The sequence below is a fragment of the Lolium perenne genome, chromosome 7, assembly GCF_019359855.2.
Source record: "Lolium perenne isolate Kyuss_39 chromosome 7, Kyuss_2.0, whole genome shotgun sequence".
NCBI classification, from domain to species: Eukaryota; Viridiplantae; Streptophyta; class Magnoliopsida; order Poales; family Poaceae; genus Lolium; species Lolium perenne.
In genome coordinates, this window is record NC_067250.2 from 240,293,277 (window position 1) to 240,308,808 (window position 15,532).

The 15,532-nt window shown below is 43.4% G+C and overlaps 1 protein-coding gene and 1 long non-coding RNA gene across 2 annotated transcripts; both read right to left on the reverse strand.

Moving 5' to 3' along the window:
* Nucleotides 1-2,416: 2,416 nt before the first annotated feature.
* Nucleotides 2,417-4,806, reverse strand: LOC127312197 (uncharacterized). The gene is made up of 3 exons (XR_007858194.2): nt 4,680-4,806; nt 4,484-4,546; nt 2,417-2,627 (listed from the first exon to the last, which is right to left on the reverse strand). It is a non-coding gene; the product is annotated as an uncharacterized lncRNA (long non-coding RNA).
* A 1,568-nt stretch (nt 4,807-6,374) lies between these two features.
* On the reverse strand, nt 6,375-7,806 carry LOC127314071 (peroxidase 2). Its single transcript, XM_051344544.2, has 3 exons — nt 7,517-7,806; nt 7,216-7,395; nt 6,375-7,135 (listed from the first exon to the last, which is right to left on the reverse strand). The coding sequence occupies exons 1-3, from the start codon at nt 7,721-7,723 to the stop codon at nt 6,572-6,574; spliced, it is 951 nt and encodes a 316-aa protein (XP_051200504.1). The 5' UTR covers nt 7,724-7,806; the 3' UTR covers nt 6,375-6,571.
* Between the last annotated feature and the right edge of the window lie 7,726 nt (nt 7,807-15,532).

Here is a 15,532-nt window from a genome sequence, read left to right on the forward strand (position 1 = left end):
ATTACTAATAAGGGGTTTATGGTTTTAGTTTCTCCACGAGCTCTTGAGACCTCAAGACAGCCTGAGCCACCCGAAAACCTGTCTTTAAATGCAATTGCACCTACGTGAGTGACATCAGCAGTGATGTCACCCATGTGGTGAACAATTCTTTCACAAAATTGTGAAACAAATCTGAAACATGACTGAAACACGAATATTTTTGTGAAGCAAACTGAAGTGACGTCAGCATCAGATTTACTTTTTGTCACAATGTTTTACAATATTTTTCATGTATAATTGCGATATGTTTGTAGTGTTATTAGATGTTTAAAAATTTAAACATTTTAGTTTTTCTGGATTATTTTATTTTTTGTTTTTCCTGACTTTTTTATATTTGTTATTTTTGAATGTTTTGAGAATTCCGTGACGCCATATTGTGTGGATGCACCATAGAAATGTAAGAATTATGTGTCGCGTGTAGATATGCGCCACATAAATAAAATTTAGTGGCGAGAATTTTGTGGCGCATCCCATATGCGCCACAGAATTCCAAACTGGTGCGCCACAACCACGACCACCTGCTTCTTCTTGCCCGCTGCTGCTCCTTTCAGAGAGACTGCAGGGGCTGCTTCACCACCATATGCTCCTGGATTTGCTTCTCCATCAACTCCAGGACAACCGCCGCATTCCCGTACTCCTTGTTTGAGAAGGACGAGCCAGAGTACGAGGGTGAGGAGTCGCCCGTCGTGGTCAGGTAGCGGGAGGGACTGCTCGTCCTCTCCAATCAGAGACGCTTGCTTCCCTTGTTGCGGCGCCGACTCAAGACGCGGTAGCGCCTGCGCCGAGGGCTGCCACACGCAAGAGATGCGAGCGGTCTTCTTGCTACGAGACATATCAAATCTAGTGTGTCTGCTAGAGTGCTGCTGGGTACCAAGATGGTGTGCGGTGACGCGAAGCTTTATATAGAGGTAGGAGACGCGGCCAATGAATCTGCCTCATCGCCAACACCTGGTAGTTAGGAGGAGGCGAAGAGGCTACACACGTCTAGGAAGATGAAAAGATACGAAGAGGCTACACTATTTTAATTTATTGCCGTTTGGGATGAGAAAGAGGAAAAGAAAGTGCAGAATAAAAAAAACATCGCAAATAGTTTAGACATAATGTCTTTTCTGGTAACCGTATGCACCACTTTGAATAATATACACTGACGGTTTTCATCCAGCGGCTCGTGTGTGAATATTTTTTTTTTTTTTTTGAGAACAGTACAACGCAGACGCTCACAAACACGCACGTACAAACACCCCTATGAACGCACGCACGCACACCCTACCCCTATGAGCACCTCCGAGGGACTGAGCCGGCATATCTTGAGGTTGACGAAGTCACCACTGGCGCCTCGCTGTTGACGGGCACGTCACCTACCACTGAAAGCATAGCGCCGGTTAAATCCTGGAATAAATCCAGGTAAATGCAAACACCCATGTCAAGTCTAGGACTTGAACCTGGGTGGGCTGGTTCCACCACAAGGGACCTAACCACCAGAGCCAAGCTCTGTTTGTTATGTTCTAGCAAGTAAGCAGTATCATCCGTGTCGTACTCACGGAGGGTCTGCCCAGACCGCGGTCAGACGGCCGACTTATTCAGATGTCTGGGTTCTACCACACAGCCCATGAAAAAGACTTTCCGTGTGTCATGGGAGCCTTAAAATGTTCGATCTGTACTAGTGTACACCCATATTCCACTAGCTATTTGTGGTATAACCTGGGCTCTAGCCAATATTTTTATTACCATATTTCTTTTTTTAAGTACTACTAGTTAAATGCCCGTGCGTTGCACGGTGGCTCGCATATTTTTCTTGTGGCATATGTGTGAAAATCAAATATATAGAACAGATATCTACACAACATTGTAAGATAGCTATATGTACACAAAACTAAAATTGTGTCCAATTCACAAACATTTTAAAATACTAAAAAATATGAAAAAAAATTTGGTGCATGTACGCACACACGCCAAGTTTCACGGAAAAGTGACATTTTTGCGATGTGTAAAAAAGATAAAGAAAAATATCTTCAAAAACTCTTTTTAAGCATCAAATTTTGTCTTTTTTGCACACGACACAAAAAATGTCGATTTTCGGCAAAATGAATTTATGAGCACATAGGATGTCGACATTTATATCAATTTTTTGTACAATTTTTTTGATGTTTGAAACTGCGTTTAGAAGTCGTTTCAAAAACCAGGAGCATATGCTCTCGGGCGCAAAAACAACTTGTCCGAGTTCTGTCTCCATCAAAAGACTCAATTCATCATGCTTGTACTTAAACTTCATTATTCCACCCCCCACCACAATTGTCTTCCACCTTTCACTCTGCCTTAACTTCTATTTGAATTTCCATAAGTTGGTATAGACTATGAGATAGGAAACATATACATGTAGCTAAATAAATGCATGTGCTTTATTTAGATGAAACATTGGACGATACATTGCAACACTTCCCCAATCTTGCACTACAATCTTCTCAAATCATAGTGAATCTCCACAGCCTTCGACTTAGCAACAACACCTTTGAATTTATTTTTTCTCTTTCGGTATTATTGTATCTCTTTCAGTATTGGTTGGACCTTCCTGCTGACTTTTCCCCAACCTGATCAAATCGGATCATTCAACATTAACTCGTTGTTAGATAGTCAGAGTAAGACTTGGTTGTTGAAAAACACAATAGGGAAGATTACAGTGGTTGAGCAACTCCATCAATAGTAAAAAAGAATACTTGTTCAATTAACAACCCACTAATAATGTGAGATCACGTTCTTGCTTCTTTGAAAAAACAACCAAGCGAACTTAAATGAGCTTATTTGCTTACATATCCAAAAATCTACAAGAGAAAACAAAACCAGCATACATTAGTTGTACATCACAAAGCCGCGGTTCAGAAAGCTTATAGACCTAGTGTTCAAATGTCAGATTATTATGCTTAGCAATCACATAATTAAGAGTTATTCTTGGCTGCAACATATAGAGTTTTCATCCATTTGATCAAACTAATGTATGTGTAACTCAACACCCGAATTATTATAAAGTGAACAAATTATAAAATTGAAAAGACTTGTAGAGGTGCATTTGCAGTCCCTGATTACAGCCGATTCCTCTGATTACCTAATGATATTTTGGCAATGGTAAGTATTCAGATTTCCATGGGAAATAGAAGGACCTGAATGGGAGATAACTACAACAATGTAGATCATTCACCTTGTTATAAACTATTCTAGGTAACAAAAGGGTAAATCACTATGTTAGGATCTTGCAAAATAATTTGCACCAGGAAAACTTAAAAACATACATTAATTTGGAGATTCTCTCTGATCAATCTCCATATATCCAACAATACTTCAGAACATTTCATACCCCTCCCACGATTTCAGAGATCTCTTACAGGTCAACTGATGTTTAATGCAAGTTCTGCCTATCATACCGGCATAGACTGCAGCGATGTTTTAAGAGCATTAAAATGATATTAACCATAGACATGGCGCGTATATTCACTTTGCGTTTTTATGCAAAACTGTGCTAAACTTCTGAACATAATGTTTTAATTTGGTATGTTACCCTATAGTAATTATTGTCTATAGCTAATTCAATAAACCACTCATGAAGATGCCACCAATTTTATCAACCGAACAAACAATGATTTAGTCACAACACCAAAAATTTCATATTTTGTAGTTTGTCTGCAAACACTTCCAAGTGAAATGGAGCAAGTAAAACATTTAAGGGTTGGGACATACTGCTGTAATAATTGGAAATGCACCGGTCTGTAGAGTGTGGATTATCATACTTCAGGTTGGTTTCTTTAGGAAAACATATAGGTTATACGGGTACTCTCTGAGCACATGCAAGAATAAGAACCTGACATGAGGAAACCAAAGAAAGGACAGCTATAACTAATTCTATTGACAACTTACAGAAGAACATGAATCCAATATATCCAGGAAAGTAGCATATGTATGTGAGCGCAACATATCAGCATGCCAATTTAACAAGGCCCAAATGGTACTTAAAAGAACTTACAAATGCAGGACAGAAGTCAAATAAAAAATGCACTTCATACCAAGTCTGAAACTATGTATCAAAAAGGATTGTTAAAACATAGGCACCGATAAGAAATCTTCATGCTAAACTCTTTGCTGAAGAGGAAATGCCTCATGGCAAGCCAATCTTTAGCATAGTTTATACATGACATTAGAAGCTTCTTTTATAGCCTTATCCAAGTCTGCAAGCTAATAAGTTTCACAAATTGCTAATGCAAGTCCGACACAGAAAAAAAAAATCCACATGATCCAGCATTATATCCTTGTAAATAAAGATCCCAATGATGCTATCAAATGATAGAGCACCCTCTAACCATATTTGAATAATAAATGCGTAGGTGAGCTGCAACTTAAATATGTTGTATTCATGATTTAATCTTAGTTTGGTTGCAAGCATCAAAAGATATCTTACCTATAGACCGGTGCTTGAAGACTGGCCTTGGTGGGAGAAGCTTGAACCGAAGAACTATAATATCTAGAAAAAGAGACAAGTAAATTATAACCCGAAAGAAAGGAAAATATTTGTGCTTGTTTATGTGTGTACGAAAAAATCTGCACATCCCCCTAGTAAGTTATGCAAATAATATAAAAAATGAGAAAGTGCTTACACTGTAGTAGCCTAGGTATCATATGGATTGAATCCAGGGGCGCCTGGTAGGATGGACGAACTATTAAGCTTAAGCTTGGAGGATTATGTCTTCTAACTTCCTAAGACATGACCTGGCATATGTATTCAAAAACAACACTAACACTAACATGTTACTTACTATCACTGATGGCAACATTTTTTAAACAACACCAATGCCAGAAACGAGGGATGACTTGCACCAACCTGGCGATGTTCCGGTGCCACTCCAGGAAGGCCTGCTGCTCGTTCGTGTTGAGCTTTTTAAGTCGTCGTGAAAAATTCAAGGACAGCAATGGTTGAATTTTCATTCAACAAAGTGAAGAAATGTTGTTCAGCACTCACCGGCTTGTCACCTTGAGGTTGGCAGCGTGCAGGGCATCCTGCTCCTCCCGAAGAAACGGTTTCTCCTTCACCATCTCCCTCGTCACATTCTGCAATACAAATATTCAACGTTGAATATGCAATACGTCGAACACCTTGTGGGGGATAAAAACAAAATTACCCCGATGGGCTCTTACATATCGAGATGTGGCCGGATCTGAGCGTAGTGGACAGGGCATCAACGCCTTCTGCATCGCCACGGTGGAGTAGCTGATCCACGGCTGCACACTGAAGGACGGCGTAGATGTCGTGGACCTCGATGGCGGACTCGAGCAGCCCCGTGAGGCAGGAGATGGTGAGCGTCGGGCCCTCATCTTGGCTGCCGCTTGGACCAGTGCACGTCCAATCCGCTCGTACTGGTCCTTTTTCCAAGGCCACCGCATGCCATCTACACCAAATCCTTTTGCAACCGGAAGGAGAAGCCATATGACAGCAGGGGAAGAAGAGCGGGAGACGGTGCGGGCAGACGAAGAGAGAAGGTCAGGGACAATATACTGTAGGGCCTCACGTGGTAGAAATCCGACGATAATCCCGGAGACGACGACTTGTCTGTGCGTCCGTCGGCCTGCTGATGCAGACGACGGCTTGCCGGCTCATGCGCTGGCCCCTGATCCGTGCGTGGCCGACGGATGCAACTGTGCCTCGTTGTTTTGGTCTGTGTGTCGGCCTTGCACTCTGCGCGGACTACAGTTGATGCCAACCATGGCGGTCGTCCGTAGTGCGAGTGAGAGGGAAGGAGGCGTGGTCTTCGGCTGCGGCTACATCAAGGCGAGGACTGCATGCGTTGTGAAGGAGATCCTGCGGTGTTAATTGTAGGAAATTGCTTTGTGGAGGGGATTGTGCGAGTCTGCGAAATTATGGGGCGTTTTTAGCGGGGGATTCCGGGTGGAGAGTGTGGTCGCGAGGGAAGAGATGGAGAGGGACGAAGCGAAGGACGACGGACCAACATATTGGTTGACGACGGAACCACGAGATTCTTTTTAGGTAGTAGAGACAAGCGCTTCTAGAAGTCTAGAGGAGGTGGTGAACTGGTGATAGATCTGAAATTTGATTGTTCTAATAATCATTTTGATGTTTATACTAATAAGGGGTTTATGGTTTTAGTTTCTCCACGAGCCCTTGAGACCTCAAGACAGGCCTGAGCCACCCGAAAACCTGTTTTTAAATGCAATTGTACCTACGTAAGTGACGTCAGCAGTGATGTCGTAAAATTATGAAACAAATCTGAAACATAATTGAAACATAACTGAAACACGAATATTTTTGTGAAACAAACTGAAGTGACGTCATCAGATTTACTTTTTGTCACAACGTTTCACAATATTTTTCATGTATCACTTTTGTTTCATAAATTTTTTACTTGTGTTTCAATTATTAATTTTATATTAAATAAATATCAAAAGGCTCACCAATCTCAAAGCAGGGACTGGACGGTAGATATGATACCGTTGCCCGTGGTGTTCCTGAGCCACCCTCTCAGCTCTCTATCTGCTAGTTTATCAAGCGGTTGACGATTCTGCAGTTTTTCCTGATCTGGCCGGCGGTGCCGGTGAGGGGCTTTATGTTGCCCATTTTAATCATTGCCTTTGCGAAATCATGTCGGAATATTGCTGGGTTGTTAGTGTAATGTCGCACCAGCGCGTCTTGCGACCCCCCGTTGAAGAGCTCCTGATCAGAGTGGAACAGTCCGCGCCGGTCAATCAGGTCCTGGAAGTAGGCGGCGTCGAATGCCATTGGAGTCTTGGTGTCTATGGATGCCAGGCTGCTGCCTTTCCCGCACTTCGGGCACGTCTTCCGAAGCTGATTCGCGAAGGATGCATCGATGTTGGAGTCGTTGTAGATGCGGTCGCGGAAGCTGGGGCACTGGGCCATGCCGATCGTGTGGGCGCCAGACAGCACCGTCATGTCTTTGGGCGAGAGCCCCTGTCTGTCGAACTTGGTGATGAGCGTAGCGAGGCTGGCGCTCGCTAGTGGGAGGTCGGTGTTGGCGAGGGACCTGTTCGCCGTCATCGAGTCGCGCCGCCCGAGCAGCACGTCCCAGTATGGCCCGCCAAGCTACAAGTGACAGAAACAAACTTAATTCTTGAAATCAAGCAAAGTAGCAAGCGAGCATACCCCGACCGTCCGGCACGCACCAGAAATGTCCCGTCGCGCGCTGTAAGCGCGAGAATGTCGGCGCACGAGACGACGCCGGGGCACTTGGCCTCCACGCTTGCCTTGATGGTGTCGATGGCATCGAAGCCACGAAGGGAATTCACGTTCGGGTCGGCGGACTTCTCACCTCCATCGTCGAGAAGAATCGAGCCGTCGCAGCCCTGTAGTACATGGATGATAGATACTTCGCTCTCAGATATCATACGACTATACGAGTGTTGCGTCTGTCATGTTCAAATCAGCCCTATCGCTATTTGAAATGTTGAGTGGGGCTTATCTCACCTGGACAAAGCAGTCGTGGAAGAAGAGCCTCAGAAGCGAAGCGCCGATCCGACGTTCCTTGCCGACGGCATGTTTCATCTCCGCCCGCACGGTAGTCTCCAGGCTGGGGCAGGAGGCTTCGTAGAAATTCTTCGAGAGCTGCGCGTGGGCAACACCGGAGAGGAGAGAGACGACGAGCAGGCAGTGCAGTAACCTACCATTAGACATGGCGATCAAAGCTAGATCGATTCTAGATTATGCCTAGACAAGTGGAGTCGTCGTCCTGAAGTGACCAGCGTACTCAAGTAGTGTAGCGCCTTGCGTTGTTCGATCACCTGTGAAGCCTGGGTCTCTATTTGTAGCTCGTCCACAGAGTTTCACGCACGCGGCGCGTTTTACAAAACGATCACCGGGAAGTGCAAATTTAGAGAGCAATTGATATTGTTGAATCGTTTCATGGATATTTGGAATTAATATGTACGTACTGCTTGGCCAAATATTCAGAGATCGTGTAAATCTTCAATGATCGGATCATATCGCTATTCATATTTGGAATTAATAAGTACTGATTGGCCAAATATTCTGAGATCGTGTAAATCTTCATAGGCCGGATCACATCGTTATTCATGTTATACTATTAGAGGAAACATCTTAACAGTAGTCAATGTCGCCAGTCCATATCGGCAGCCTACATCAACCCATGCAGGATGACGAGGCAGATAAAAATATTATATACTACCATCGTTCCAATAACTAAAACATATTTTTTAGCCAAAACACAAACATTAGTAAGTTTGAGCGTATACACACACAAAATCAAATTTACAATATTAAATAAAATATATTATGATAATAAATTTGGTGTTGAATCTATTGATATTGATTTGATATCATAAATTTTCATATTTTTGTCGAAAATAATGGTCAAATTTAGATGTCAATGATGTTTGATTAACTTTATAGGCCTTATTTATAGGAATGGAGGGAGTATATAGAAGATATCTAAATTAAACAATTAATTTGTCGCCAAACAAAATAAATGTACTACATCCTCCATTTCAATATATATATATATATAGAGAGGTATTTGATCAACCTTAATTAGAGTATATATATGGTTTGTAAAATCATGTTAAGTAGTAATTTTTTTCAATACATACTACTATCTCCTTCCCAATGTATAAGGTGTATATTAAATTAAAAGTCAAATCTTTGTAATTTAAAACATTTACAATATTAAATAAAGATGCTATGAAAATATATTTCATTGTGAATATATGGATATTAATTTGGTATCCACATGTTCGTATTTGCATCTATAAAATTTGTCAAACATAGAAGACACTCGGCAGTGAACAGGAATGCAAACTCAGTGGTAGGGACCGGGAAAGGTAGCTTGGTAGTCCGTGATGGTTGGTTGCAGGTACATATGGGCATGGGCAGCCCGGCCCGGACGGCCCGAAAATTCCGGACCGGGCCGGGTCAGGCTTGCACTTTGGGCCGGGCTTGGGCCTGAAATCTGAGCCCGAATCTTGGACCGGGCCGGGCTCTGGCCTTCATTTTTTCTCATTTTAGCCTGGTCGGGTCGGGCTTCTCGGGCTTGGCTTTTTACTCGTTCGGGCCGGGTTCGGGCTTAAATTACAGGCCCGATGGTTGGGCCGGGCCGGGCTCAGGCCTGACTTTTTACCCGTGGGCTTTTTTAAACCCGGCCCGAAGCCTGGCCGGCCCGAACTTTGCCCAGGTGTAGTTGCAGGATCAATCGACAACGAGACTTCGAGAAAATAGGCACACCATGTATTCATAGCTAAGCAAGGGTTTGGGCGCTAGAAGAGGGTATCTTGTTGGTGGGGCGGTGGCTCAGTTGAATTGCCATGCCGCTAGGTGTGGTGGACGCTTAGCGACATCGTGGCGCTATTGGCCTAGCTTACAAATAAAATTCATCTATTTTAGCAAGAAAAAAATGTTTCTCCAAGCAGCTAGTGAATCAAATGTAATCCTTTTATTGAGTTTATATTGTTTATTTTATAATCATTAAGATCGCTAGAATATTGGGTCCTCATGGTTTGATGCCAAACCCTATAGGTGGCATCTTTCTTTTTCAATTTATTTTGGATAATGGATCCTTTCTCAATCTGGCTATCTCTACGTCCCAGAGAAAGATCGAATTACTACTAGCTACATCATAACATCACTTGGTGTGGAACCCGATTGGTGCTTTTACTTGTCTTGATATTATTCACACTAGCATAATACCCGTGCAATGCTACGGGACAATAATCATCGACAAATAATTTTTTGGTGGGATGCAATTATTTTCCACTTTAAGTTGGCAAGAAAATAACAATCGGTATTGTTCTCCATCCTACTCTATGCGAGTTTCTTGATAATGATGCATGAACCTTATAAGAAGTCTATAGCATACCTAACATAATCTTTAACATTCATTGTTGTTGTATAGGCACTAAAACTACTAACACACCTTATAAGAAGTCTATAGCATACCTAACATAATCTTTAACATTCACTGCTATTGTATAGGCATTAAAACTAATAACACACTTACATAGTGTACACAAAACGACATTTTTCTTATGATGGCACAAGATGACTTGTTGCCATCCAACGTCCCTTTCCTAGGACGTGTAGACACTACTAACAATCATACACTAGAAAGTATATAAGGCTACACATTAAGAAAAATATTCGTTTGATTAATTTAGTTGTGTCAACACAGCCATAAGATGGATAATGACATTCAGCGGTAGTACCCTGAAAACTCGGTGGTTAATCATGTGAAATCCATGATCGATGAACTCGGTAGCACAACTCACAGCTCCACGGAAAGATCAACAGAGCCGCCAGCATGGTACAAGATTATGTATGTGATAGAGTTGGTGGCGAGACAGCGGAAGCAATGAGTTAGAGTCAGCGGGCGGTGAAAGCCGCCCTAACAAATTAGTAGTGTTGTGAAAACATCATTAGATCTGATCTAACCTATGAGACAAGGCGTCAAGCAGATTAGGGGTAAACGAACATGCAAACACACAAACGGAAAGAACTACCTCCCTCCCACGATGGATTATGCATGGGAATATGAGCTTCTCTCTATCAGTTTGGGCCTTTGGCCTTCGACGTGTAGAACAGTTGGGGGCGACAATTGGGTGGGTGGGGAGGGGGGGGTCTCACCCCTCCTCTCGCCTTGTCTCTGCATGGTTAGTGTTGACATTGGTCTTGAATACTAACTAATTAGTATTATAAAATTGTGGTGTTGGTTTGAGCCAACTTATTGTGTTTTTCAGTAGCTAGGGAAAGGGAGACTACTTAGGACTCGCACCATGCATGATTGACTTTACTACCTTGATGAAGGAAGTGATGAAGTTGCTCTTGCATCTTGCATGTCGCCATGTTAAGAGTTAATATTACACCAAATCGCAGTCTTGGACATGTCTCTTTTTCTTCTTTATCATGTATTTATCGTTCCCTTTTTAAATCATGTCCTAAAGAATCCCTTGTATGTGATGAGTGTGAATTAGCAAAGCATACAATGGATAGCTATCCTAGCAGGGGTATTACAAGTAACACACCTATTTTGAAGTGATCTATTATGATGTTTGGGGCCCCTATGAGGTTTACTCTATATGTATACATAGGGTGTTTGTTACTCCCTCCATTCGCATTTAATCGACGCCCTGCATGCATACAAGCTCTACTAACTACGCTGCACTCCCGCGTCAATTAAAAAAGAACAGAGGTAGTACCTTCATTGACTACTTTAGTCGATTTACTTGGCCCTATTTGCTTAAACATAAAGGTGATGTGTTTTATGTTTTTAAAGATCTATGTGCTCTTATCCAAAATCAGTTCAGAACTACTACTAAAACGTTACATTCCAAAAATGGTACGGAGTACGCTAACCCTAAGTTTACCACTAGTGGAAAACAGGGCTTCCGTGGGAGCCTTTTGTCGCGGGCGCGCCTGCACCCGCGACAAATGGCCTGGCCACGTCGCCCCGAAACCATGTGGAGCGCGCGGAGGCTTTTGTCGCGGCCTTTTGTCGCGGGCCGTATTACGACCCGCGACAAAAGGGGTAGGAGCGACGTGGCCACCCCTTTTGTCGCGGGTCGTAATACGGCCCGCGACAAAATGTCCCCCCTATATATATAGAAGCAGCCAGCCACCCCCCACCTCATTTTTTCCTTGGTGGTGAAGGTGGAGGTGTATGCTAGCTCATTTTTTCTACATGTGCACAAGAGGTGTTTGATGGAATGCTTGTGAGAGGGATGCCACTTGGTTTTATTTGATAAGATTTCTCCTCTTTTTGATCCAAAAATGTTAGCAACTATTTTCTCGACTATATATATATGCATAGTCCGTACAATACTAATTTTAGCAAGGTGATTGCATCTGATACATATATAATTGTACTTATGATGCAGATGAGTCATCCATGGATGTACGGTAACCGATGTGCTCCCGCTTTCAGAGAGGGCGTGAATTCTTTCCTGCTTGTGGCCGAGGCCAACAAGTCGAAGCAAGGTTTTATGTGCTGTCCATGTCTAAAATGTAAGAACGAGAAGGATTACTCTTGCTCAAGAGATATTAAGAGCCACCTGCTTCGGTTTGGGTTCATGTCCAGCTATAATGTTTGGACCAAGCACGGAGAAGAAGGGGTTATGATGGAAGACGGCGATGAGGAAGAAGATAATGATGAGAAGTACCGATCTATGTTCTCTCGAATGCTTTGATACCGCAATGGACGACAATGAAGAAGAAGGAGGTGAAGAACAGGCATCGATGATCCCGTTGATGATGATCTTCGTCGGGCCATTTCTGATGCAAGAAGAGATCGTGACACGGATAAGGAGAGGTTGCAGTTCGACAAGATGTTAGAGGACCACCACAAATTGTTGTACCCAGGTTGTGAAGATGGGCATAGAAAGCTGGGTAGCATATTGGAATTGCTGAAATGGAAGGCAGAGGTCGGTGTGACTGACTCGGGATTTGAGAAATTGATGATAATATTAAAGAAGTCTGTTTCCAAGAAATAATGAATTGCCCGTCGGTACATATGAAGCAAAGAAGCTTGTCTGCCCTCTAGGATTAGATGTGCGTAAGATACATGCATGCATTAATGACCGTATCCTCTACCGCGGTGAGAAGTACGAGAATTTGAATAAATGCCCGATATGTGGTGCATTGCGGTATAAGATCAGAAAAGATGACCCTGGTGATGTTGAGGGCGAGCCACCCAGAAGAGGGTTCCTGCGAAGGTGATGTGGTATGCTCCAATAATACCACGGTTGAAACGTTTGTTCAGAAACAAAGAGCATGCCAAGTTGTTGCGATGGCACATGGAAGACCGTAAGAAAGACGCGATGTTGAGGCACCCCGCTGATGGTCGGCAGTGGAGAAACATCGGGAGAGAGTTTCCGGATTTTGCTGGTGAGGCAAGGAACTTATACTTTGGTCTAAGTACAGATGGCATGAATCCTTTTGGGGAGCAGAGCTGCAACACAAGCACCTGGCCCGTGACTCTATGTATCTACAACCTTCCTCCTTGGTTGTGCATGAAGCGGAAGTTCATTATGATGCCGTGCTTATCCAAGGCCCAAAGCAACCGGGCAACGACATTGATGTGTACCTAAGGCCATTAGTCGATGAACTTTTGGAGTTGTGGGCCAAACCAGGTGTACGTGTGTGGGATGAGCACACGGAGCAAGAATTTGACCTACGAGCGTTGCTATTCGTAACCATCAATGATTGGCCTGCTCTCAGTAACATTTCAGGACAGACGAACAAAGGATACAATGCATGCACACACTGTTTAGATGAGACTGAAAGTAAATATTTGGGAAAAAGCAGAAAAGTTGTGTACCCGTTCAATCGTCGTTTCCTTCCGCGCAAGCATCCCTTAAGGAAAAAAGGCAAGCATTTCGATGGCGAGGCAGACCGCCGTCCGAAGCCTGTCCCCCGTAGTGGTGCTGATATATTTGACATGGTCAAGGATTTAAATGTTATCTTTGGAAAGGGTCCAGCAATCGACCTGTTCGAAAGACGATGACGGACACGCGCCCATGTGGAAGAAGAAATCTATTTTCTGGGAGCTAGAATATTGGAAAGTCCTGAAGTCCGCTCTGCAATCGACGTGATGCACCTGACCAAGAATCTTTGTGTGAATATTCTAGGTTTTCGGGCGTGTATGGAAAGACAAAAGATACAACGAAGCACGGGAGGACCAGGAACTTCATAAAGGACGAAACGGCAATCATCCAGGGCGGTTGTAGGGCCTGCCATCTACTCTCTTACCAAACAAGAGAAGGAGATCTTTTTTGAAGCCCTATTCAGTATCAAGGTTCCGTCTGGTTTCTCGTCGAATATAAAGGGGATAGTAAATATGAAGGAGAAAAAATTCCAGAACCTGAAGTCCCATGACTGTCACGTACTTATGACACAATTGCTTCCGATTGCATTGAGGGGACTTCTACCAGAAAATGTTCGACTAGCCATTGTGAAGATATGTGCATTCCTGTACGAAATTTCTCGAGAAGGTAATGGATCCGTAAACTTTGTCGGATTACGGTGAAGATGTGGTCCAATGTCTTGTCAGCTTCGAGTTGTTGTTCCCACCATCCTTCTTCAATATTATGACGCACCTCCTCGTTCACCTAGTTGAAGAGATTAGAATTCTCGGTCCTGTATTTCTACACAATATGTTCCCCTTCGAGAGGTTCATGGGAGTCTTAAAGAAATATGTTCATAACCGAGCTAGGCCGGAAGGAAGTATCTCAAAGGGCTACGGAACTGAGGAGGTCATTGAGTTTTGTGTTGACTTTCTTCCTGACCTTAAGCCGATTGGTGTTCCTGAATCTCGGTATGAGGGGAGGCTGACTGGAAAAGGCACACTAGGAAGGAAAGCAACGGTGTGGAGGGACAAGATTTCTTTCAATCAAGCACACTACACAGTTCTATACAATTCCAGTTTGGTGGCTCCGTACATCGAGAAACATAAGAATGTTTTACGAGAAATAAACCCGGGCCAGCCCGAGTCCTTGATTACACGTCAACACATGAATACCTTCGGCAGTTGCTTGCAAAGACATCTCATTAATGACCCATCTGCGGTGGAGCAGCTGTACTTGTTGGCCAGGTTACCATCTTCAAACATATGTACATTCCAAGGGTACGAGATAAATGGGAATACAATTTACACGATCGACCAAGATAAAAAGAGCACCAACCAAAACAGCGGTGTCCGCTTCGATGCAACATGTACGAGAATGGGCAGACCACCACATATTATGGATACATAGAGGAGATATGGGAACTTGACTATGGTCCCACTTTTAAGGTCCCTTTGTTTCGGTGCAAATGGGTGAAGCTCAGCGCTATACATATTGACGATAAGTACGGTATGATAACAAAGTGGATCCCAACAATCTTGCGTACTGGACGAGCCTTTTGTCCTAGCCAGCGAGGTGGCTCAAGTTTTCTACGTGAAGGACATGTCTAGCAAATCAAGAAAAAGAAATCAACAAAAGAATACATCAATCGAGGAGCCAAAGCGCCACATAGTTCTTTCGGGGAAAAGAAACATCGTGGGAGTGGATGACAAGACAGACATGTCAGAAGATTATAATAAGTTTAAAGAAATTCCGCCCTTCACGGTGAAAATTGACCCAAGCATCTTGCTAAATGATGAAGATTCTCCATGGCTACGGCGTAGAAGATCACAACACTAGATGGCGATGTAATAATGTATTCTTCATATATAGTTCCCAAGACAATCTCTACATTTATGTAATAATGAGAACCCTTTCCCCAACACTGTTAGAGGAGACGGAGTCTTTCACGGGCTTGCATGGAAATTTTTCCGAGGAGCAGCTTCCGAAGATGCCGTAGGGCGTGTGCACCAACGACATCTTCGAGAAGCTGCGCCACGGGAGATTTCCCAACCCTTTCCTTCATCCATGGGAATGAAACTGTGCCTGGCTTGTTGATCTGCTTGGCAAGGCGTATCGATGCTCCTTTTATAGGCAC

What these genes read in the sequence shown, in the direction of transcription:
- LOC127314071 (XM_051344544.2), bottom strand. Translation starts at nt 7,723, where the DNA reads ATGTCTAATGGTAGGTTACTGCACTGCCTGCTCGTCGTCTCTCTCCTC. An exon ending in TCCACGACTGCTTTGTCCAG is followed by an intron (nt 7,396 to 7,516) that starts GTGAGATAAGCC and finishes CATGTACTACAG; the next exon opens with GGCTGCGACGGCTCGATTCT. An exon ending in CGCGCGACGGGACATTTCTG is followed by an intron (nt 7,136 to 7,215) that starts GTGCGTGCCGGA and finishes TGTCACTTGTAG; the next exon opens with CTTGGCGGGCCATACTGGGA.